The 22,338-nt window shown below is 40.1% G+C and overlaps 1 protein-coding gene across 6 annotated transcripts; it reads right to left on the bottom strand.

Moving 5' to 3' along the window:
- Positions 1-1,474: 1,474 nt before the first annotated feature.
- Positions 1,475-21,180, bottom strand: TSC1 (TSC complex subunit 1). Of its 6 annotated transcripts, none has more exons than XM_061352672.1 (21): positions 20,864-21,180; positions 20,124-20,227; positions 19,333-19,485; positions 17,478-17,622; positions 16,302-16,456; positions 15,898-15,971; positions 14,280-14,458; positions 13,737-13,846; positions 13,387-13,510; positions 12,884-12,996; positions 12,476-12,548; positions 11,042-11,140; positions 10,371-10,941; positions 9,823-9,866; positions 9,004-9,170; positions 7,948-8,130; positions 7,477-7,587; positions 6,796-6,918; positions 5,604-5,791; positions 5,336-5,497; positions 1,475-4,568 (listed from the first exon to the last, which is right to left on the bottom strand). In XM_061352672.1, exons 1-21 carry the CDS (start codon positions 20,967-20,969, stop codon positions 4,082-4,084), a joined length of 3,471 nt encoding a protein of 1,156 aa, XP_061208656.1. In that variant the 5' UTR covers positions 20,970-21,180; the 3' UTR covers positions 1,475-4,081. The 6 variants fall into 6 exon arrangements, with proteins under 6 accessions (XP_061208656.1, XP_061208658.1, XP_061208655.1 ...); XM_061352674.1 differs by having other exon boundaries at positions 12,884-12,999; positions 20,124-20,267; positions 20,864-21,179; XM_061352671.1 differs by having other exon boundaries at positions 12,884-12,999; positions 20,864-21,179.
- Between the last annotated feature and the right edge of the window lie 1,158 nt (positions 21,181-22,338).

The following is a 22,338-nucleotide window of genomic DNA, read 5'->3' as shown; positions in this document are numbered from 1 at the left end:
AGAAAAATGACTGCATGAAACCTGCAGTCTGCGGCTTGGTAATGACATGACCAGGATCTGCTGGAAGACTGCAAAGTTAAGGCTCACAAAAACATCTAGACAAATTACTTAATTTCCATACAAGTTCTCCTCTTCCAGGGTGGATGGACACTTCAAAAGACAAAAAGATACAGCAAGAATTGTTTTTCTCTACTACAAATCAAGCTGTTTGAAGAATCTGCATAAACAGGATGTAAATGCCAAACACAGAAGTGCAATAAAGTTTAACTTTAGCCTCTGTGAGCATAAAATTGCAATTTACATACTGAGAAACCCTGCAGGGCCCCAGAGTGACTTACCCAGAGATGTGTCACTTAGTCCAGGAAATAAATGCTGCTTTTTCTTTCAAATACTGTGTAAGAGGTACGGGCTGGTAGCAGTTGATCTCAACTGAATCCTGGCCTCTGCAGACTATAAATATCCTCTGTGCTCCCCTCAATTCAGCCAAGGGTCAAATGAGGCTTTTGTCAACCTGTAATTGGGTCAGAACATCCTGTAAGTGAAACACCCAGTCCCAGCACCTCACCAGCAGAGGGTATGGGGTCAGGCCCCATGAGGTGAGGACCAAGCACTGGGGTGGGCTCCTGAAGGCACGAGAGGGGCGATTTGAAGGAGAGGGGGGACTCAGCATCCCCAAAACAGTATCAGAGCAGGCACTGGGAAGTGGCAAGCTTGGCAGGGCCTCTAGTGGCTGCAGCTGGAAGGGTGTGCTTGGACTGAAAGGGATGTCAAGAAAATCAGGCTTAGCCAAAGTAGAGCTCAGGGACACAGGATCTGTGCAGCCACCCACCAAAATAAAGTTCTGTCTGAAAAGTAAAGCCTGGGTGAACAGTAACTAAGCTCTTTTTGTGAAGTTCCTGTGTGTACAAATGTATGAAATAACTCCTGCTGATTCTCTAAATTCTTTTGTAACCTCATTTAAAATCTACCCCTGCACCAGCAGCTAAGCAGTTCCAATAAATCAAGATCAGTCAAGCAAAGAATCTTCAAATTCTTTCTTTCCCTAATGTCTACTCCATGTTTATTACCTCTGTTGTAAACCATCAAACACACTACTTAGCATTAGTGAGGAATGAAGGTACTTTAGTTTCTCTTTTTGCTCCCCAGTGGATGTACTTCTGTGGGTAATATATATCTAATTTTTTTTTTTTTTAAACTGGCAAGTACAGCTTTCCAAGGCTAAGCTTGCTAAGGAATATGCAAATGGTTTAAAATAAGGTAAAAGCAAGTCAAATTCACCTTCTGCTTTGTATTCATTTCACTTACCCCACGCTGCAGAATTCATGGAACCCCACTCAAAAGGGGCAGAACCGCTTACCTGCTCTGTGCTATGCAGCTCCTGGAAGATGTTTCAATACTGAACTTGTTTCTGCATGTTTTGTCTCAGCATGGCTTGGTCCCAAAGAGGTCAGCTTGGAGGAAATTTAACACAGAGTAGTGCAAAACAATACATTTTATTTGTTCACAGTTAAACACAAGCAACTGCCTTGACATTTTAGAACATTCTAATAAGGACAGCAAAACCTCCTTTTGGTTTAAGTTCTCTTTAGCTTACGATTGTACCATTTCCTCGTATTTCATATTTATGGCATTTAATGTGGATTGTTTAACATGCTTACAAAGAGCGAGGCAGGGAACAGATTAACTTGACAAAGACAGCAATTTTAGATTTAACTAAAAGCAGTCAGTTAAAAAAATCTGTTTCCACTTCACTGATGGGACCCCTTCAAACAAACTGCAAGTTAACTACATACAGCAGATCCATGATTTTTAGACTTAGAAAAAAAAAAAGTAAATGCAAAATTTGTTCCTCCATAATCTTTGTGGTCCATAAACAAACCTAAAGTGGTTTCCACTACTATCCCGGTGCTAAAATCCTTTTTAAAAGAAGAAAAAAGTCACCTTATCACTGAGCTTGCATTACCGCCAGGGCACTTCTGTAACCGACAACAAAGACCGCCTCTCTGCACAGCAAGTGACCTCATCCTGCAAGACACTCTCCTGGGCTCAGCAAAACACAAGGATGGGTCAATGAACCCCTCCAACAAAACAGCATCCAGTGCCCGAGCCCCCTTCAAGGTCAGTGTGCAAACCGTTCACTCCTGGGGCTGGCACCCGCTGGGGTAAGGGGCAAGAAACCTTCAAATCTGACCAAAACATATGCTACCACGTTTGCTACCACTAAGTCTTAGAAAGCCTATAAACATGTCGACAAAACCAGTCTGTCACTTACAACCAACTCTCTATTTTCTATTCCATGCAGATTCAAGCTTGGACAAAACCACCGAAGTTCACCTTTACTTTCAGAGTTAGGACTGACCAACCGAAAGGACACTGAGAATAATTTAGACAGGCAGAAATGTATTTAGACCCTAGGTGTTATGGAAGAAGCAGAAAGGTGAGGAGAAGTACTGTCAGGAACAAGTTAGCATATTGCCAGCTGCTCTTGAAGTCTTGTTCCTATTCAGGTTAAGAAGGGATTTGAACTACAAGTGCAAGTGTACTTGGACTTGATTTATATGTGAGACAGTTTTCAAACAGCAGCTGCCACCCACAGAACATTTAAGAAAAGAGGCCATGTGTGATGCAGGGTAACTGTGAAGCCTGATATGTCTAAGTACGCCTGGACCCAGACATATCTAACATTTAAAACAAGCACACTGCCTTCCTAACAGCAGGCTCTGCTCTGCCACGAAGGAGATTGAGTCTGACCACTGACAAGCCCTGATCCCACAATCCTCCTTCACAGAAGGCTCATCACTGACTTAAAAAATATGATTAGCGCAGGAAGGCTTCACACAGAATTCTGATCCACAGTATGAGCAGGCTTCCTCCTCGGCCTTGTCCTCTAAGGAAACAGGATGAGGGCAAAGGGGAGATACCTAGACCCAAACTGACACTGCTGAGCTGAACAATGTGCTGCAGTCTGAACACAACAGCACTCAAAGGAAACCATATTCTCCAAGTCAAGTCTGAAAACATATTCCCAGGAAGAACGAAGCCAATTTCTTGGACTCAAAATACAGTGGCCTGGCTCAGACCAGGAACAAAGAACAGAATTACAAAGGAGAGTCAGGCAGCACAAGCATTCCCCCAATTAGAGAAACAAATGCTCCTCTGCAAATCTTCATAAGTTTGCAATCCTACGTATCTGTTCTGCATGCTCTCCCTACTCTAGTGAAGCTTCATCTTCCCTCTTCTCCCACCCCAGCCACTCTCCCATATGAACCAGTCTGAGGTCAGTACCACTATGTCAGGCAAACACTTAAAATACCAAGAAGATCAGAAGCTAGTGTTTTACCAAGTATCCAGCATGTGGTCTCTTCTGCATTACAAGCTCCAGTTCCTCATTAAGTGTCTGTTCAAATGTAACTTTCCAGGAAATGTTAAGGACAATATAAACAATGATCATGAATTAGGGTGAATGAATCATTTTGCAGAGGTACACTGTTCTTTAAACATTTAGATATTCAACCAGAGTCCAACTTAATGAAGTCTGGGCTCTGAGGGACATGGGACAGTGACAGGCAAAATAGAGACCTTTAGATGAATGCACTAGAAATTCTAGTGCTGCTTCTTTCCAGGATGAAAGCAACTGGAGTCACCTGGACAGCCAGCACAATTAACTGCTCTAAATTGGAAGCTTGCAAGGAAATACAAAGCATTCATAGTAGACTCACAAATGTTAATTTGGCCTCATATTGCACTCGAGTTCATAAACGCAGCCACTCAACTGGGGACAGGGAAAAAGGGAAAAAATACTTGCAATTGCTAACAGTTGTCCCTTCAAATTAGTACACACTGCTAAGGACTGAATTTGAGAAAGAAGCAGGAGTTAGGCTGGGCGATTCAATTCCAGACCCAAAAATCCACTTTGCATTCATTCAGCAGCCTTCTTCTGTTTCTGGACATCAATCCTATTCCGCTGCATGAGCTAGCTGCTCAGACCAAAGAAACATAAAAGCTTTTAGTTAAACTTGCATTCACGCCTCCTGTTCTATGCCAAGAATATGAAAATAACACTGATTGACTATCTTCCTTTTTAACTGTGGTCATGATGAGTTTCATTGTAGTCCATGATATGAAGCTGTCCAACACTGCTTTCCTGGATCTTAGGCGAGAGGCTAAGGTTGTCAGGGCTTGGAGGGGCCTTTGTCTCCATACTTGGATCTTTACATAGTTCAGTCTTTAGCGCATCAGAAAGCCTGTTGATGGTTACACCCTCCTCATCACACTGGCTCTCACTCTTGTTGCGAAATAATTCTCGTGCCTTCATTCCAAGGAAGCTCTTGGAGCTGGGGAGTGAACCTACAGTCAGTGGGACAGTAGATGAGGGCTCCAGCAACATGGATGTCTCCCAGCGATTGCTGAATCTCTGGTTCTGGGGTTTTTCTGGGGTGGAGAGCTCACCACTACTGCCACCCTTACTGCTACTACTACCTCGAGTGCTGGGAGGTTTGGTCTCTCCATTTCTACCAATCATTTCTTCACTGTATCCTGCCACGGTATCTTCATTACCACAATCCAGCCTGGTTTGAAAAAAAGAAAGAGGATACAGTGACAAGGAAATGATAGCAACTGTTTACAGTGAACAGGGAAACACTGAGGAAGGCAGGTTACTTTGATCACTTTCTGTTTCTGCTACTGTAGATGTACTTCAGGAGTTTCCCCTTCACAGTTTTGTAGCAAAGTAGAAGGGACAGAGGGTAACCAGAAAAGTGTCACACACACTCAGCTTTGCAACATACAGTATTTAAATCCAAAACTGACAATAATCCCAAAGCAGAATGGAATTGAACTAGCTCCTGATCTGTTCAGGTAAAGGAGGAGACCATTCTTGGATTGTAGATCTTTTAACTAACCCCAGCACAGGGATCACCACAAATCTGCTGGCAGTGCAAGAAATTATCCTGATGCTGCAGCAGAATTTGATATATAAAACGCTAAGTATGACCAGAGGGAAAGTACAGCACCGCCTTGATGCTTTAGGTAGACACATGTAAAACAACTACTTAAAAAGTGTAACAATTTGTAGATTAAAAGGACTGGGCTTTGACACAAACCAGAGCTTTCTCTCAAGCTTTGAGTAACAGTTCAGCTATCTGAGAACTACTTCATGAGCACTTCCAGTTTTGTCAATGACTCTGAGCAAAGTCCCAAAATAGATTCAGTCTGCAAAAAGGGGAGTAACAAATATTTTGAGATGATGCACCCAAATACTAGGAATTCCACAAGGATATATCAACTTCCAATGAGCTGGTTATGAGCCAAGCATATTTTACATCATCACCCTTACCTTTCTTCTGCTGCTTCAGCTGCTTCTGTTTTATCATCTTCAAGTTTTTTCAGGAGGCTGCTCTTCTCCAGACGGCCAAACAGATCCAAAATCTCCAGCTCAAATGCCTGAGTGATTCTTTTTTGGGCCTTGTACCTACTTTCTACTGCTTGCAGCTGACCTCTGAACAGAAAAAGACATCAAAATCCATCAGGTCCAGTGTCTCTAGATTCTGCCTCAACTATGATAGCACATCTGTCAATGCACAGCTCAAATTTTACACCCCTACCTTGCTTGAATTTTAACATCTTCCAGGTATTTCTTTTGCTCCAGGAAGAGGTGGTCCTTTTTAGCAAGCTGAGATTCCAGTTCAGCTATCCGTTTCTGGGAAGCATCAAGCCTTTGGCTTTGCTGTTGAACACACAATTTTGCTTTCTCCAGTTCTTTCCGAAAAGCAGCATGCAGCATTTCAACCTCCTCAAAGGAAAGAACACAATGTTAAAGTATAATTTGATCATGTGTTATTTTTATTAGTATTTAGACATGTCTCAGATGCTATAAATAGGTACATTTTAAAGCAAGATGGAATAAAAGAAGTATTTCTAGAAACGGATACAGAAAATGAGATGCTCTGAGGATGTGCACCATCAAGTTACTGTAACTATACATCACTGGAATTTATTAACACATTAATGTTCCTTATGAGAAACTCTTTTCAGCAAACTAAACTTGTCAGTTCTGCACTGGCTTAGAACAGACAAACTCCATTTTAAAACCATTTTGCAATATGACTTTCATTAAATACCACTAAAATACTTTTTTTCTGTTTGGCTTATTAATCACCTCCTTTAATTACTTGCTCTCACGCAGGAGCAGTTACACTGTTGTGTAATTTACTTGCTTCTAATTAAAAAAAGGTTCCTTTGAAGTCAGGAAGTAAAACCATATGAACCACAGAAGTTCTAGTAAAGTTAATACTAACTCTTAACAGGAAAAGGACTGAGTGAGAATAAGACTACTTGTTTTAAAACAGCACCTTACTAAAACACAAAATCCTGTTTAAGATCTTTCTACATATTCCAGTACTACTACCCTGCATTATACACTTTCACAAACATAACAGCCAATGTTACTTTACCAGCAAGTCTCCTGCCAATTATATTAAGAGAACATTAAGAGTCTTGGCCTTTAGCAAGAAAAAAATTACTAATAGCTTACATCAAGTGGCCAAAACTGACTTCAGGTGTACCCTAACACCTCCTTCTTAGCTTTCAGACACAGGGCAGTGAAGATATTCCATAAACTTGCAGCAAAAAATATCTGAACAGAAGATCAAATATGAAATCCAATCCCTGAAAAATCGACTGCAAAGTATCTGTTAAATTAAGAGGCTTTTTCTCCATTCCCAACAGAAGGCTGAGAACAGCTTGATGATGACCTCAAGTGAAGTATTCCTCAAAAGGCTTCCTCTGCAACCATACCTTTGTAGTGTCTGTGTGCTTGTGCTGCAGCTGCTCCAGGTACAACTCATTGACCTCTCCAAGAACCAGAAGTTGCCTGTTCAAGAACTCCATCTGCTGTTGCACTGATTCACTGTTGGAAAGCTTTAAAGGGAAAAAATTGAACAGTTCAGTGGGAGAGTCACATCTGACAGGCATTGTGCTCACAGGGCATTTTATAAAGGAGGGAGACAAAGACAAGAATCCAATGCATCATAGGTAATAAGTGTTAAATAAATCAGTTTTGATAAAGCTAGTGACAGTTCATACAGAATTTCACCAAACAGGCATCACTCCCCTTAAGATAACCATGTTTTCACTTACACAAGAATGCCACTTCTGATAGGAATAAGATCTCTAAAGTTTCAAGATTTAGCAGAGCTTTATTACCAGTTCATATTGCTCAATCTGCAAACTCCTACTGTGGAAAAAGCAGCTAAAACAAGCAGTTTCAGAAGCCTCTGAACTGAATTTAAAGTTTTTCCCCCAAAATACATGTCTCTGTGTTGGTTTTATGCAATTAATATTAGATTCTATAGAACTAAGCACAGGCTTCTTTCAGAACAAGAAAGAAAAAGCATCTGATAAAAGCTATCAGAAAAAACAATCAAGCAAACAAACATAAAGACAAAACGGGACACTAGGAAGAGTGACTTTTCTTACCTTTTGAGAAACTTGGCTAAGCAGCAGTTCAGTGTGACACACCTTGTTGTTAGCCTTCTTTAGTTCTAACCTCAGATCCGCAATCATATTTCGGCAGTCTTCCAGCTTGGTCTGTTCAAACGAAGAAACCAACTCACTCAGAGTTCTGAAGCTTTAATAAGGACTACCAACAGCAGACAGCTGGAGGGCTGTAACCCCAGGCACTATAAATTAAGATAGGCTGAGCACTTTTGAAAGCCCCAAATCCAGCTATGAAACTGTACTTTCCTTTTCCAAACTGAGAACAAGACAGAACTATAAAAAGATGCTGATATAAGGCATTTCCAATTATGCATTGTCATATACTGAATTAGGACAATTTATCTAACAGAGATATGTAACTTTCAGGTATTCCATGCCATATTATTAGGAAGGTTATTTTTAAAACCAGTAAGTAGATAACACAATTTTGTTCAGTGTCAGGCTTCATACCTGCAATTCCTGGCTCTGGTTGTAGAATTCCTCCCGGTCATGTTGCAGCTGTCTGATCTGGCTGTGAAGCTGAGACACTATATTTTCATGTTCCTCCTGAAACTGGTGGTACCTTGCCTGTTCCTTCTGCAGACTGAGTTTCAAGGCCTGGATTTCTTTCTCCTGTAGTTTCAGCTGATCCTTCTGTTAAAAGCCCCACACAAAGCATCAGACAGGACACCTGCTTTGAGTTGGAACATCTATCTTACGTCACTACCTAAGTAAAGCTATCAATAGCATGCAGGCATAACACCTTTCCATAGATACAATATTCTATAAGGAACATGTTCTTAAAGTTTTGGGGGTCTGGTTTGGTTTTTGGCTGAAGAATAGATCAAACAGTGATAAAGCAGACAGACTGAAAACTCCAAGTCACATCCAAAGGCACAGTAAGCAACAGCAGATTCTTCCACTGCATCTCATACTTTGAACAGGGACTTGGGCTTCACAGCAGAAGCAACAATTGATCTTTCACAACCTATTTGGAAGTCTATTTTTGGCTCCTCCACTGACTTATCAAAAGGTGAAACTGTTGATGAAACTAGCTATAATATGGAGATACAAAATAACACATGGCTAAATCTGTAATAAGACATCCTTCAATGCACTTATAACTTCAAATGGTAAATACCTCTGGAAAAGAACATCTGAGTTTCTAAAGTTTTTGCTATTACTCCTCAGTTGAAGAGTGAAATAATACAATAATAAGGTGTCTAGCTAGGCATTAAGTAACTATTCCACTAAGTGTGAAGCCTATTATCCAAAGGTAAGTGCTGGCAGGGATCACACACGCAGGCATCCTCTGATTCAGTTGCCTATGGTCAAACAGAAACTCCTGGCTTTAACAATCACAGTGCACACAATTCATCCACAAGTTATTCCACAAACACTGACTTTAATAAGGGGAGAAATGAGGCTTCTTTTTTAATTGAGTGGTACTGAAATATACTGGCCACACCAATTAACACGTGTTCTAACAGCAGCGTGTTTAAATCCCTGCTAGAGCTGTCTGCTCACCATGGCAGCATTGCGTTCCTCCAGAGCTGTTGCTTTAATCACTTTTCGCAGGAGCCGACGGTTCCGAAGGGCATGTTGCTGTCTTTTGAAGCGTTCATACAGTAACTGGTTGTGCAGCAGAAGCAATTGGTTACGCAGCGTGTGAATCTCATCCGAAGGGGGAGAACCTGGAGGTGGAGTTAAAAGACAGAAGGTAGTACTAAACTGTCCCTGTTCCATCTACAGGAAATATCTTCTAAAATAAGCAAATTAGATTTGTTCGAAATTAAAACTTAGAAAATTCTGTCTGCTCCCTTTGTCTCCAACATGAACTTAAAGTTTTAAACAGTTAAAGTTTTGAAGTATTTTCCCAGAGTAACATGTATATGCTTCCAACAGACTGATCCTTCTGTTTAGGGAAAAAAGGCAAGCTCATCATTACCACAGACACCTAAGAGCACAAAACTATGAGACACATGTGAAGCAGCAAGAAAAACAATCATCACTTGAGTTTTTAACTCAAATAGTATTGGAAAGGTGAAAGGATCCATTAAATGCTCAGCATCACTGGAGGTTAGCAGATCTTCAATGGTCAAAAGTAGAAATGTCTAGAATTGTGGGGAAAGCAGTTTTCACTTTTCAAAGATGAAAAAAAGTAGCTCATCTCACTGGTGCACAGAAGTGTATCTGCTGAGCACATAAACCAGGACTTAATGGAGGGCACCATCTTTCTGCAACATTAGTTAAAAAAATGAAATAAAAATAGGTTGCAGGTCATTTTTTAAGCCAGTCTAATAATAGAGGAACAGATTGCCAAAACACGTTGAGAAACCTCCTCACCTCCAAAGTGAGTCCAGTCAGCAGATTTGCTTGGCAGAGACAGTCTGAAAAATGAAAATGCAGCATAAGCCAGTAAGTTTAAACATAGAAACACTCTGGAATTCACCTGAAAGTAGAAAGCCCACCTCAAAAGAGCTTAATAAAAGTACAGCTTAATAAAAGTTCAATTACAGTCAGTCAATAGGAAAAGAATAAGGAGGAACTGCACAAGCAGCAGGTTGCAGAGCATGGAGGGTATAAGCCTCAACATTTGCTTTTAAGTACCTACTGCATGACTTACACCTGATTAACAAATCTCACAAACAGCAGTACCAAAACCTGCTTCGCCACCCCAAACTCTGTTAGTACAGTAACAGCACAGCAGTCACGGTCCCTTTGTATCAAAGCAAACATGTTACCACTGCAAATACAGAAATCCTCCACCTCAGAAACCAAAAGAGTTTCACTGTAGATTTCCAGACATGGCTGCTTTCTAGTCACAGCTATTAAAACAAAGCCAGCACAAATAGGAGTAACAAGAAAGTCTGCAAAGATTTTCAGTCACCTACTTGTTCAGCTCCTTAGTGTGTGCATCTGCTCCTTGCTGTATCAGTCTGTCCAGAACTTCCACAGGAGAAGTAGAGGACATACAGTCATCATCCTGGGTTCCCTTGGCTTTCTTTAGCAGCTCCTCAGTCTTCTTGCCAACAAAGAGGTAGGCAGTCTTTGGTAATGCAACCTCAAAAAGGTGCTCATACAGGGGAGGCTGCCCACTCCGAAACACCGCTCTTCTTTGTGCTGGTACTTTGTAAGGGCTGGGAGTGAGGATACTGGTCTCCCCAGAGGTTCCTTCCCTGTTACCAGCAGGGCTTTCATCAGAGCCTCCACAGGGCTTGTCTATGGGAGTAAATGTTTGTTTGGGTGTTTCCCGTGCACTCTCAGGCCCAGACTTGTCCAGAGAAGATGTTAAAGGCTCAGAGGTCTGACTGTTTCCCTGAACACTAGAGACTACTGAATGGGTCTTCTTCTGAGAGCCTGACAGACTTTCATTTGTGCGGTAAAACGGAGAGTCAAATCCTCCTCTAGGCACCATGTGCTCAGCGTCAGTTGTGATCTCGGAGATCTCTTTAGATATTGCATCTGAGAAGGATGGGAGGGGGAAGCACAATTACATATCTTGTATTTTGACATTACAAACATTTCCTTAGCTAAGATGAATGTAAGGATGATGAGTAATTACCTTCCTCTCTATCCTTTTCAGCACTATCTTCAAAAGACAAACCACCTAAAAACTCTGCAAGATCACTTAAGGTTACTGAACTTTTACTACCAGATGTGTCTGGAAAAAAAGAAAGAAAAAAGAAAAGTTAGTTTTACAGATGCTGTTTTCTTCAGCCTTAGCACAGCACAAAACAGAAGTCCTTTACTGCTGTAAGGTCCTTAGAATAAACTTGTTGCTCCTTCAGATGCTTCCTCAAAGGAGGAGGTCCATTCCGTGTAGGAACTAGTTCAGAAATCGGTCACTGATCAGTCCTGATCCCAAAATGTATTTTGTAAACTTAGTATTTGCTACTGCACAACAAGCGTAGTCAATCACCTCTATGAATAAGGATGTGGTGTTTGTAAGTTAACCCATTAAATAAAATGGCTTAAGTGTAGTGTGACCACTATACTTCCACGCTAGCATTAGACTCCCTTTCAGCTTCTGATCTGGCTACACAAGGACACAATACTTGTGGAAAAAAGGAAGTTTAGCAAACAGATGTAATACAGACTTGACAATACGTGGCTACTGATCAAAACTCTGAGACACTGAAGCATGCAGGATAGAAACCTCTTGCTCACAGCTCAGTCACAGATTAGGAGCCCACTGAAAAGCCTTGCCTGTTCCTAACATGTAGTTGAGGAAGTTCAGGTTCCAGTGTTGGTGTATGACTTCACCAAGGAAAAACAGCTATAAATTTCATTATCATCTCCACTTTGAGGATTGTAAAGATTCACAGTACAGAAGGCTCAAATACAGTGCCAAAATCCTTTTCTACAGCTGTAGATGACAGAGAAGGGAAAATGGAATCTATGATATACCTATTAGAAGCTGAGCTCCTCAACCATCCACTGTTGACTTCAGTAATCCAGAGGACTTTAAAAAAGTGTCAAGTACAGCAATGCAATTGTAGATAGAAAACAATTTTTCCCAAAAGCCTTTCAAAGGGAGCCTCGTATCGATCCTTATATGCAGCCTTACAGTTTGATCCAAACATGTGACACAAAACGTGGAAGTAAGACTTCATATACAACTTGCTGCTTTTCATAATAGTAAAAAGAATGACCCTCAAAGAATCAGCTTTCTTTAAAAAAGTATGTAATTTTCCACCTTCAGTGTAGATCTGGGCATTTAAACATGCATGAGAATGCATGAGGGCCAGTTAAAAAAAAATAACCTGTAAGCTATTTCTGAAGGTGAATAGTGAAAACTAAATCAAAAGCATCACAAGAAGGTTTTAAGTTGACTCATAGGTTAAGGAAGGCTCCTGGAACTACGAACAACTCGGGGGTGGAAAAAAGGGAAAAAGAAAAACCTGTGGAAAAGTGTTTGGCAATTGGAATGTGTGTCAATACAAACAGGACTTGTTTACAATAGGTTACTGAAATGGGGAGAGGAAAACAGTTTTACCCAGTGATTTCTCGCTGTTTATGACATTTTGCTGTCGGTACAGTAAAGGCCTCCCAGAATCTGGTTTGTCCTCCTGAAAAAAACACAACAAAACAAAACCCAAAATAGGTTCTTTGCATCAGACATCTCTTGGAAACAAACCTCTTGACAGTATCATAGAAAGGAAATTCCAGCAAACAGATGGCTTAAACAGCAAACCAATACAAGCAGTCTTAAAACTGTGCAACTGGAAGTGGCAATAGTTGTCTTAACTTATAAGAAAATGAACTTTTGCAATGAAATGCAACACTTTTTGTAGATCAGTTACTTTGATTTTGGTAGTGTTTTCCTTCTCAGTTATGGTCACTGCATGTATGGCAAGTCAATGAAAAAATATCAGATTTGTTTGGCAGAAGAATTTTGTTATACCTTTTTAGGAGGCGTGGCAGCAGCTGAAGGGAGTGAAACATGCACAAAGTCATCTGAAGTGCAGGGTGGAGGAGGAGATGTGGCTGGCGTTCCCAAAGGTGTTCCTTTCCCCCCTGCTGAAAAGGAGGAGCAAACGTTTTCTCAGCAGGCTCCCACTGCCTCCCTTCAGCTGAATATTGTATGTGAAGAATTGTCCGTTTAAACACTATCTCAAGCATTTACTTCTTAAATGTCTTTCAACTATTTACCAACATAAAAGTGCACAGTTTCCAAAAGACCTGCTTCAGACTTTGGCACTTAACTCACTGTAAGTTATTTCCTATCTCAGTGTTTGCAATAGCACTGCTCCATATGACCAGGTACTCACTTAACAGAAGTAATGACATAAGCCTATCCAATAGCATGGTGTGGTATTCTCATTTAAGAAGCTGACAGCAAAATTCATAGCCAGAATTTCTATTTTAACAAACTTGGAAGGCCTAATTCCAAAATTCAGCACGTACCAGGTGTGCCAAATGCTTTGCTGTAAGGTTGTGATACAGACTGGGATGAGTCTGATGGGACAACTCCAGGGGAAGTTGGTGGAGTGGTCATACCACAAACTGCAGAAGGACTCCAGATGGTAACCTACGGAAAAGCAATACACAACAAACACAGATCAGGAAAGCTCAGAAAAGGAATACATGCAGCATCTGCATCCAGGTTCTGACACAGGAATTAAATACAAAATGTACACTAAGTTCTGAAGAACTCACAGTACATCTCAGAAACATAAATTTTTAAGACTGTCAGGAGAAGCTATGAAAGCAGCACACAGCATTAAAAGTGTGCTGTGCTTTGTCTTCTGCTTTACCTGCTGTGGCTCAGTTGACAGCCGTATTGACTGAGAGCTCAGGATCTGAGGTAGCTGCCCTGGCATTTGTGATAGTGTTAGCCGAGGAGTAGAATATGGGGTAGAAGTCCCTGAAAGTTAAAAAAAAATAGAAAAATTAAAAGTATCCAACACATCAAATACAAGCCAATGATTTTTATGGCTTGTATTTAAAGGCTTTTAACCAAAGCATTTCAAATCCATTCAACATACACATTTGAGGCTAGCAAACAGGAGACTTTTCTTCCAGGCTAAGAAAACACCTACTGAATATATCCCACAAATTACAGCTTTTTTAGTTGCTGTTGGTTGTTTTGGGGTGGTGGGAAGGCAACTTTGTGAACATGCTGTATGTCTGCGTGACCAGAACATGTATCTGTTGTATTTATTTTTTTAAATTATGGTTTATTTTCTGGTGCCTAAGAATTGGACTTTAAGTGGGATAAACTATTAAGATGTCTTTTTGCTATAGGGTTAGTTTTCCTCCAGAAGTTGGGCATTCATTAGCTGTCAGGTAGGTCTTACCATAGCTGCTCTGTGTGTCAATATAATAGCTGGCACTGGGGTCAGTTTGATGATGTTTTAAACTTGTGCAGAGCTTCCGAGACACAGAGTAATAGCCATCTTCATATGAGGCTTCTGCAGGGTCCAGGGAGATTTTGGCACATTCTATCACAACATCATGAGTTTCTAGTCTTTTCCACCTGCAGACAGTTTTTGGATCCAAAAGAGTAAGTTAGTCAATTATTGTTACAAACAAGAGTTCCTGGAGATATGAGGAATTGGCTTGTAGGATGGCTCGTTTGTTCCAGACAGCTTTGCATGCTCCCACCCAAAACTGGAACAAGGCACCGGACAGAAATTGCAAAGGAGACTTGTAAGAGGGGGTCTCAAATAGGAGACAAACAGCTTTGACACAGAGATCCATAAAGGTCTGCCATGGAGCACTCTGGAAATGAAGAACAGCATACGAAGACTTGGTTGATCCTGAGCTTCAGCAGCTGTAGAAATCAGCTCAACTAGACTCAGATGTTGGCAGTCAAAATTTAGACATGCCAGCAATGAGGAAATCCTAGATTATTTAAGCAAACACCATCTGCAATGCCAAGTTTCAGGTCTGTGTTTTATCTCCAATGTTCTAGAATGTGGTTGTTTTTTATTATTACTATTTCCTTCATTCTGAAAACTTTTTGTCACTGAATCAAGCAGCCAGATTAGATCACCTGCTATTTCAGGGGATGGAAATTCACTGTAAAGAAAGCTGTCTGGCTGAAGGCTGTTTACTAATGGCTGAGTTGCTTTAGAATGTAAGATATTCTGTGCAAGATACCAAATGAGAAGGCTTCAACTGGTAGCTTTGTGCCAACTGTACTCCTTAGTGGTGCCACCCTCCCCCCTGTCTGGCAGAAGCCTGCAAAATTGAGCCTTGTGATAGTCAATAGGTTCCCATTTAGTAGTGTTTTCCTAGTGGCTCTGAAAAGCAGGGCAAGAGCACTACAGTGCAGCAACAAGAGTCAATTTCTCCTCTTCAGTGGCTGGGCCTGTGGAGACAAGAGAAAAGCAGCAAGTGGTGCTGCTGCAGGCAAATGAGCCTATTTCTAAAGAAAACTAATACAGCTGATAACGTTAAGACATACCTGTTAAAAGAATTGATCTGTTAACTGAACCAATATCTAGGTACCAAAACAAGACACACTGAAGCCATTTTAAACACTTAAATCCTACCAAGTACTTCAACAAATCAAAAAAATAAGACCCAAACCATAAATCAATGAAGTGGTAGTTTATTCAGTATAAGCAAACTCTTCTGGAACTTGATGAGAACGTTTAATTTTTAAGTTATAAAATTAAGGCAAAGTCAACTGTTAAACAGAAGAGAGATTCTACTCCTGACACAAGATTAATTTTAGAACCCCAGTGTTCTTAATGGCCTTTTACAACAGTCTTTTCTTATTCATCCAACTCCAGGCTTGGATGAAGATAGTCTAAATGTTTACCTGGTGTACCTATGAATATGGGTGACAAAACACCACTGGTACACGCTGTTGCTGACAGAAAAGGTTTTGCTGTAGGCCTTGTGAAATAACCCCTCTAAGAGCTGCTTATTTATAGACCTTCCTAATAGCAGAGTGAATGTATATACCTTCGTGGGTCCAGTTCATGGTCCTTAGATCCAGTCACTAATTCTGGATGAATTCGCACATGTTCCATCATTGGCTGAATGAGCAAGAGCAAGGAGAAGAATGTATTATCAATACAGCATCTTTTGATTGCACTGAACTACACAAAGCTGATGAGGCATCTACTGGTCCCAACAGTTCAGAATGTTACATTTAACAGATAAAAAAGCTAATGCACATCATCACAGCTTCAAGAGATGATCTTGCTGCCAACTGAGATTTCAGTCTTCCAATAGGCAGTTTTTATTCTGTTTCGTTGAGCACCCCTCGGTTAAACCCATGTAAATGTATTAAATTGGCAAATACCTGCCTTTATACAGCTATGAACTCCTTGTCTCAGATAATATAGAAATAAGCAGCATTTTACCTTGACTACCTCTTCAAAGGTCTCCAAGTTTTCCTTCATACTGTAGTGAGAACGCAGAAAGGAGACAAAATTGCAAGGATACATTCCATAAAGACGATGAAAGAGAGCATAAACACTGGCATGAAGATGGACAAGATAAATCTCTGCCACATGACCTGAAAAAAAATAATTAAAATATTTTTCATTACATTGGAGAAAAGAACAAAGCTTCTAAGAATGCAAGAAAAGTACTTTAAAATTTGAAATGTTAACTGGAACAGGTCTTCTGAGATACAAATATTCCCTACAGAAACTGAGAAATCTGAAAGAACAGGCAACACCTATTCATCAGTTCACAGCAAAACCAAATATTAAGATAAGAACCATTAATTCCAACCAGCATTCTGTCATTCTTGAAGCATAACATTTATTGTTTTACTCAAGCTAAACCCTGAAACACCTCTGAACAGTGAGCCAGAGTCTGCAGGGCTGAATGGTTAAAAAAGGTTTGCTTCATTTCAAAAGGAAAAACTAACAGCTTGTATCCACACAAAGCAATTACAACAGACTTGAATCTTACCAGCTGTCTTGTAAGTTCCAACCCTATTTGCAACCAAAATGGCCCTCTAAATAGCATCTCTATGTGCTGAACACAGCACTTGTTCACACAGCCTTAAGACACATACGTAGGTAACAGCAGTGTTAGATATCAGACACCTTACAACAAATTCAACAAACCCAACATTACAACTGAGAGGACTAGTTTTACCAACACTTTCATGACTACTAATAGGTGCACATTAACAGAAACTCTTACATGCTGCTTCTTCCCCCTCCCCATCCATTCCAGGGAATCTCAATTTCCCAAGTATCTGCCTCAAATGTTAGCATTTTCCCTTATCCATCAAGATCAATCTCTGCTTTTCACTGTCATTATGGTAGCATTTCAGTCCAGTAAAACTTCATGGAAGTTTCCATGGAGCACCACATGGAAGAATCTAAGAGACTTCTGAATTTTAAGCAAAGCAGCACTCCCCAATGCTAGCTATTAAAAGTACTTTGTGTGCTTAATACATAATTTTCTGCATTTAAATAATCTCAGACCAGTAAGAGTCTCTGAAAAGAAAGGGCTTAGCCACTGAATACACCAAGGATACTACTAAACCATAACTGCATGCAACAAAGTTGAATTCTCACCTGGATTCTGCAAGCACCAGGCTGAGAGACGCCCAAAGATACCAAAGAAATCATGAAGGTACTGTTTGCCAGACTGAGGAATCATTGGCAACATGGTTATTAGCACTAGGACACCTGTGGTGAGTACTACTACATCTGTGTCAGTCTGCAAGAAGGGAAAAAACCTGCATTAGTCAGTTAAAAGTGTTGAACTTATTTTTTTCCAAGGATGAAATGAACATTGAATCATCATCATGGAAAAAGTCCCCTACTTCAGAACAGTCCCTCTCAAATCTATCATAACTTCATGGACCAAGATTCTCCTCTCTTTCATCCACAACTCTAAGAAGAAAGATTCGGGATTCTGGCTCCTACTCTACTGCTGCTTCACTGTATAAAGATTTTACCTAGATAAATAGGGAATATCACCACAGTTCCACAACTGAGTAGAAAATATGTACCTTATGTACCACCTTCCTTCTTTTCCAGAGCTAAAAACACACTGCATTCAGAGCCTAGGAAACTGCAAATCTGATCAGGGTGTTCAAGGATGTTGACCCACTACCAGTGCAAGTGTCAAAAGCTTTTCTATTAAAGCTGCTTGACAACTCTGGCTGCTAGGATTTCATAAAGCAGTGATTTAAACAATAACTAGAATCCCTTGGCTTATATCAAGAGAAAGGGATGTGGCAGTAAAAATGTTTAGCTAGATAAACAGTAATAAATAATCAGATTTTAGGACAGGACACAGATGATGTTCAAATTCTTTCCTAGCTTAATGAACGTTTTCCTTGGCTCCTCTGCTTTGTGACGACAGGGGTGCAAACAGCACTGGTAAACATGAAGGCAGGTGCCACCAAAGTGGTCCTGGTATCTCTCAAGAGCCACTTGGGCTGATCAGACATACTTAGTGTTACGGATTTTTCTTCCTGTGTGTAAGGCACCACCTCTGTTGTAATTCAGTCTGATATAACCTTTCACAGCACATTTCATGTCCATCCCCATCCCTCTGACACATCCCTAGCACTTCGCCTCTCTGATCTGCTCCCACCAGCTTTCTCACACATTTCACTCCTCTCACAGTCAGATAAGACTCACACTGAAAAGGATAACAGAACTCACCAGGCACATCAGGAGTCCCAGTAACAGCACCTGTACTTTCTTTTTTGGCAGTTACAAATTCATTGTATTTTTGTTTTGAAGCACACTGGCACTTGACTACATCATGGATTTTAATGTGACTTTAATATGAATTCTTCACTATCATATTAAATCAGATTACTAACAAGACATCCTATGTCTCAAAACACTTTCTGTTCTTTATTCACTGTACAATATTGTACAGGATTGTAACCGCTAAATTTGCAGAGGGAAAAAGAAAAATGCAAAACATGGGGAAACAGCCACCTCCTTATCTGCAGCTAGTAAAGTCTGCTAATTCCAAGGTAACTGCACCATGAAATATCATCTTGCATGACCCATCTACACTGCAAGTAAAGTATATTACCTTTAATGCACAAGTTTCAGAATGCACTAATGGGAAGTTATTGCATCCTCATTAAGTTCACACTCAAGATATCCATCAACTTCACTGATGGTCCTCTTGACCTTAACTTCCTTTTAGAAAAATTGTAGTAAACTTTCCTAACTCAAAGTTAAGAGGTGACAGTGGCTTTTAGGAAAAGATTGTCAGTAATAACAGGATCAGCACAGAGTATTTAGTTATTATAATTGTCTCAGTATTTTAATCAACATTTTACATTCTCTCACAGTTAACTAAATGACATCAAACCAGAAAATAATTGCCTTGCATTACAAGTATGTATATTTACATCAGGCGTACAACAATTTTATGGACAACACTGACAGTTCTTACCTTGAGACATTTAAGTAATGACAGTAGGAGAGGTGCTTGAGAAAGTTTATGTTTCCAAGATGGTTGTCGTCTTATCACGTGTCCCAGCAGAGAGAGAGTGGGTAAACGGGTAGCAGCTTTGCCCATATATTCATTAATTTTATCCAGCAGATGCTGATAGAGAATTTTGCAGAGAATGGTAAAAAAAAAGGAAAGGCATTTATTTTTAACTGGCACATACTCTTTTTCACCAATCTATAATCAGCAGTTTGCCACAACCAATTACGGAAGTATGGACATTTTACAAATATACAGGACCTAAGAGCAAATAAAACCCAGCAATAACTTTAAGCCTGCTGGTAGTGAAATGTTTCAGTTCAGAAGCTGTCACTGCACTTCAGAATGTTTATCACAAATAAATAAAAATCTGGCCAGCAGAAGTAAAGCAACTTGCAGTGCTATTCTCTCAAGCTATCTAAAAATCCATACTTACTCTCAAAATACCCCATTTGTTTTAGGCTAACACATCCAGCACTGCACAAGCATCAGTAAAATTGCAAAGACAACATTAGTCCCCAGAAAAGCTTTCACTTATAGGGGTTCTTTGCTTAATTGGGTCAATTTAAGAAACCCAGGGAACAGAGAACTTTGAAGCTTTTTTAAAACTTAACTACTCTTACTACAAAGATACTGCATCTCTACAACAAGGTAATTCTATACTGCAGTGGAAAAACAGAGGTCTAACAGATGCTATTTAAGGGCTGCTTCAATACCAGGCTAAAAATTTGCCATACAAAACAAGACTTCTTCACCTTGTCATGAGGCTCTTGCAGGGTGGACAATATATGCAGTGCCTGCTGAGAACTGGTTTCCAAGTAGTAGTCCACCAGGCTGTTCACAAGCATAGGTCCACGGTCTGTCATTTGTTTACAACAAGAAAAACACACACATATATTCTCAATACCCCAAAAACAAAGCATCTGTTACAGGGACATTGCACAACTTCGTAGAAACTATTACACAATTTATAACATAAACCAGTACTTGGTGTTTACAAGACATCTGGGAAAATGAGACCTCTCAACTCCATTTTCTAGTTCTTAACCATTCACGCAGTTGCATTTGGCTTGGGGAAGGTAACTGGGGCTTTTTAATAACAAGTACTGTCTGATCTTCGGTGGGGTATTTTGTTAATGTTTATTTTTTGAATTAACAGAATCCTGCTAGTTCCCATAACATGGATACCTAATTCTTTCTAGATACACTTGACAAAGTTTCATCAGCTCACAGCTTGAGGTTATGCCCTAGGAAAAGCTCATCATTTTATAATAGCATTTTAACAATTATGTAACAGACTTTCCAAGAGGCATGCCATTAAGCAAAATGGACTGAAGAGAAGCCTCAATCCTTAAAGCAATTTCAAACCCAAATATCAAGAGTTTCTTTCAAGTTACATTTGCAAAGACTGCGTTTGATAGAAAGAAAAAAAACCCATTACCTCTATTGGTGTAAAAGCACAACCCTTCCTCAAATTACGTCAAAGGATACATACCACAAATGAGATTATCTTTGAAGGCAGCTGTTATATCTTCCAGGACACCCAGAATTGGAGAATCCAGCATTGAGAGGAGCTCACCAACATTTCCTTGCTGTGCCATGATGCACGTACTGACATGAATGTGGAGGTTAAAATTTCAGGAGTTCCTCATTGGTGTCTCTTACCAGACTAGAAAAGAGAGCAAATGAATGAACTTTCCCTTTTCCCTTTCCATTCTGCATATCCCATCTCTTCCCTATTTCTTTTCTGCAGTATTGCCCATTTAATACAGAAAAGATTCATGGAGTTTACACACCTGCAATAAAGGCTGTAAGAGAAGTTTCCAAACAAGCCAGTGAGTCACGAGCAGGGTTTTCTTCATAATTGAGACACTAATCTGTTCTGCAGAAGGCACTGGCTAGCACATATACACCGTCAGAGCATTCCATGACCATATTGGTTTTAATTTGCTCTCCAGGTCAGTAAAGTAAGACTGAAGTTTTGAATAAAATGGAGATAGCTCCCTGGAATAACTCCATTCTCACTTTCTTACAGCGATTTCTCCTCAACCATAATTGCAAGTCCTTTGTATAGTGGTCTACATTCTGGAGACAACACGAACCTCAAGAGCCCTCTCCACTGCTGTGGCTAGATTAGAAATTCACTGCCCTCAGCTTTGCATTATTGCATACTAATAGATTTGTGCTTTAATACTTGCAACATGGCCAAGCTGCAGCTGTTAGGAAAATCAGTTAGGGTTACTACAGCTGCTGCTCTCTGGCCAACCTGTGCATACTAAATCACTAACTTAGCAGCACAAAATACCTTGTCTGCACATATTTAGTGCATGTAATTTAGTGCACATAATTTAGTGCATATAATTTAGTTTGCACATAATTAGTGCATAATATATTAAAAACTTTGTAGTCAAACCCTGCAGAGATTACTAAATGCAACAGCATGCAAACAACATGACTTGTCAGCTTCACAGTACTAAGCAGGAATAAATCTAGGCCATTCTGGCTTGTAAGATGGCTTTCTCCCATGTACCAGCAATGGAGGGATTCATGTATCATATCTATCTATCAATCACAAAATGAATACAGGTTTATTTTTTACCCATATGAATTCCATGCTGAAGCTTTCCCAAGGGCAGAGAGACTGGCTTCACACCACACCTAATTCTACTAGCAAAGGTTTCTTCTTTCCTCCTGCTTCAAGTCAGCACATATTTTTCACTTCCTTTATGGAAGGCAAGACTGACACATACCAAGTTTACACACAATTTTTCTTACTGCAATTGTGTATACAGCACCTGTTCTGTGGACAAGCTGAGCTTCTGTCTGCAGTTCTGACAGCCACACACCTTTCATGATCACTAGTAAGGAAAAAGCATGAAGAGGTTAACAAAAAGAACCATTTATTTCTTCCTTATCAAACCTCGGATATTCAGAACAGCATTAAGTTATTCAGTAAGAACAGCAGAGCTA

The sequence above is a fragment of the Neopsephotus bourkii genome, unplaced genomic scaffold (assembly GCF_033783945.1).
Source record: "Neopsephotus bourkii isolate Nb327-2 ecotype Australia unplaced genomic scaffold, CSIRO-AGI_Nbou_v1 NB_659, whole genome shotgun sequence".
In the NCBI taxonomy this organism is placed as follows: domain Eukaryota; kingdom Metazoa; phylum Chordata; class Aves; order Psittaciformes; family Psittacidae; genus Neopsephotus; species Neopsephotus bourkii.
The sequence above is the reverse complement of the archived record's forward strand: the minus strand, read 5'-3'. Positions and strand labels throughout refer to the sequence as shown.

What these genes read in the sequence shown, in the direction of transcription:
- TSC1 (XM_061352671.1), bottom strand. Translation starts at nt 20,969, where the DNA reads ATGGCACAGCAAGGAAATGTTGGTGAGCTCCTCTCAATGCTGGATTCT. An exon ending in CAAAGATAATCTCATTTGTG is followed by an intron (nt 20,228 to 20,863) that starts GTATGTATCCTT and finishes AACAAATGACAG; the next exon opens with ACCGTGGACCTATGCTTGTG. An exon ending in CAAAGCATTTGGCACACCTG is followed by an intron (nt 13,000 to 13,386) that starts GTACGTGCTGAA and finishes CCTCCTTTTCAG; the next exon opens with CAGGGGGGAAAGGAACACCT.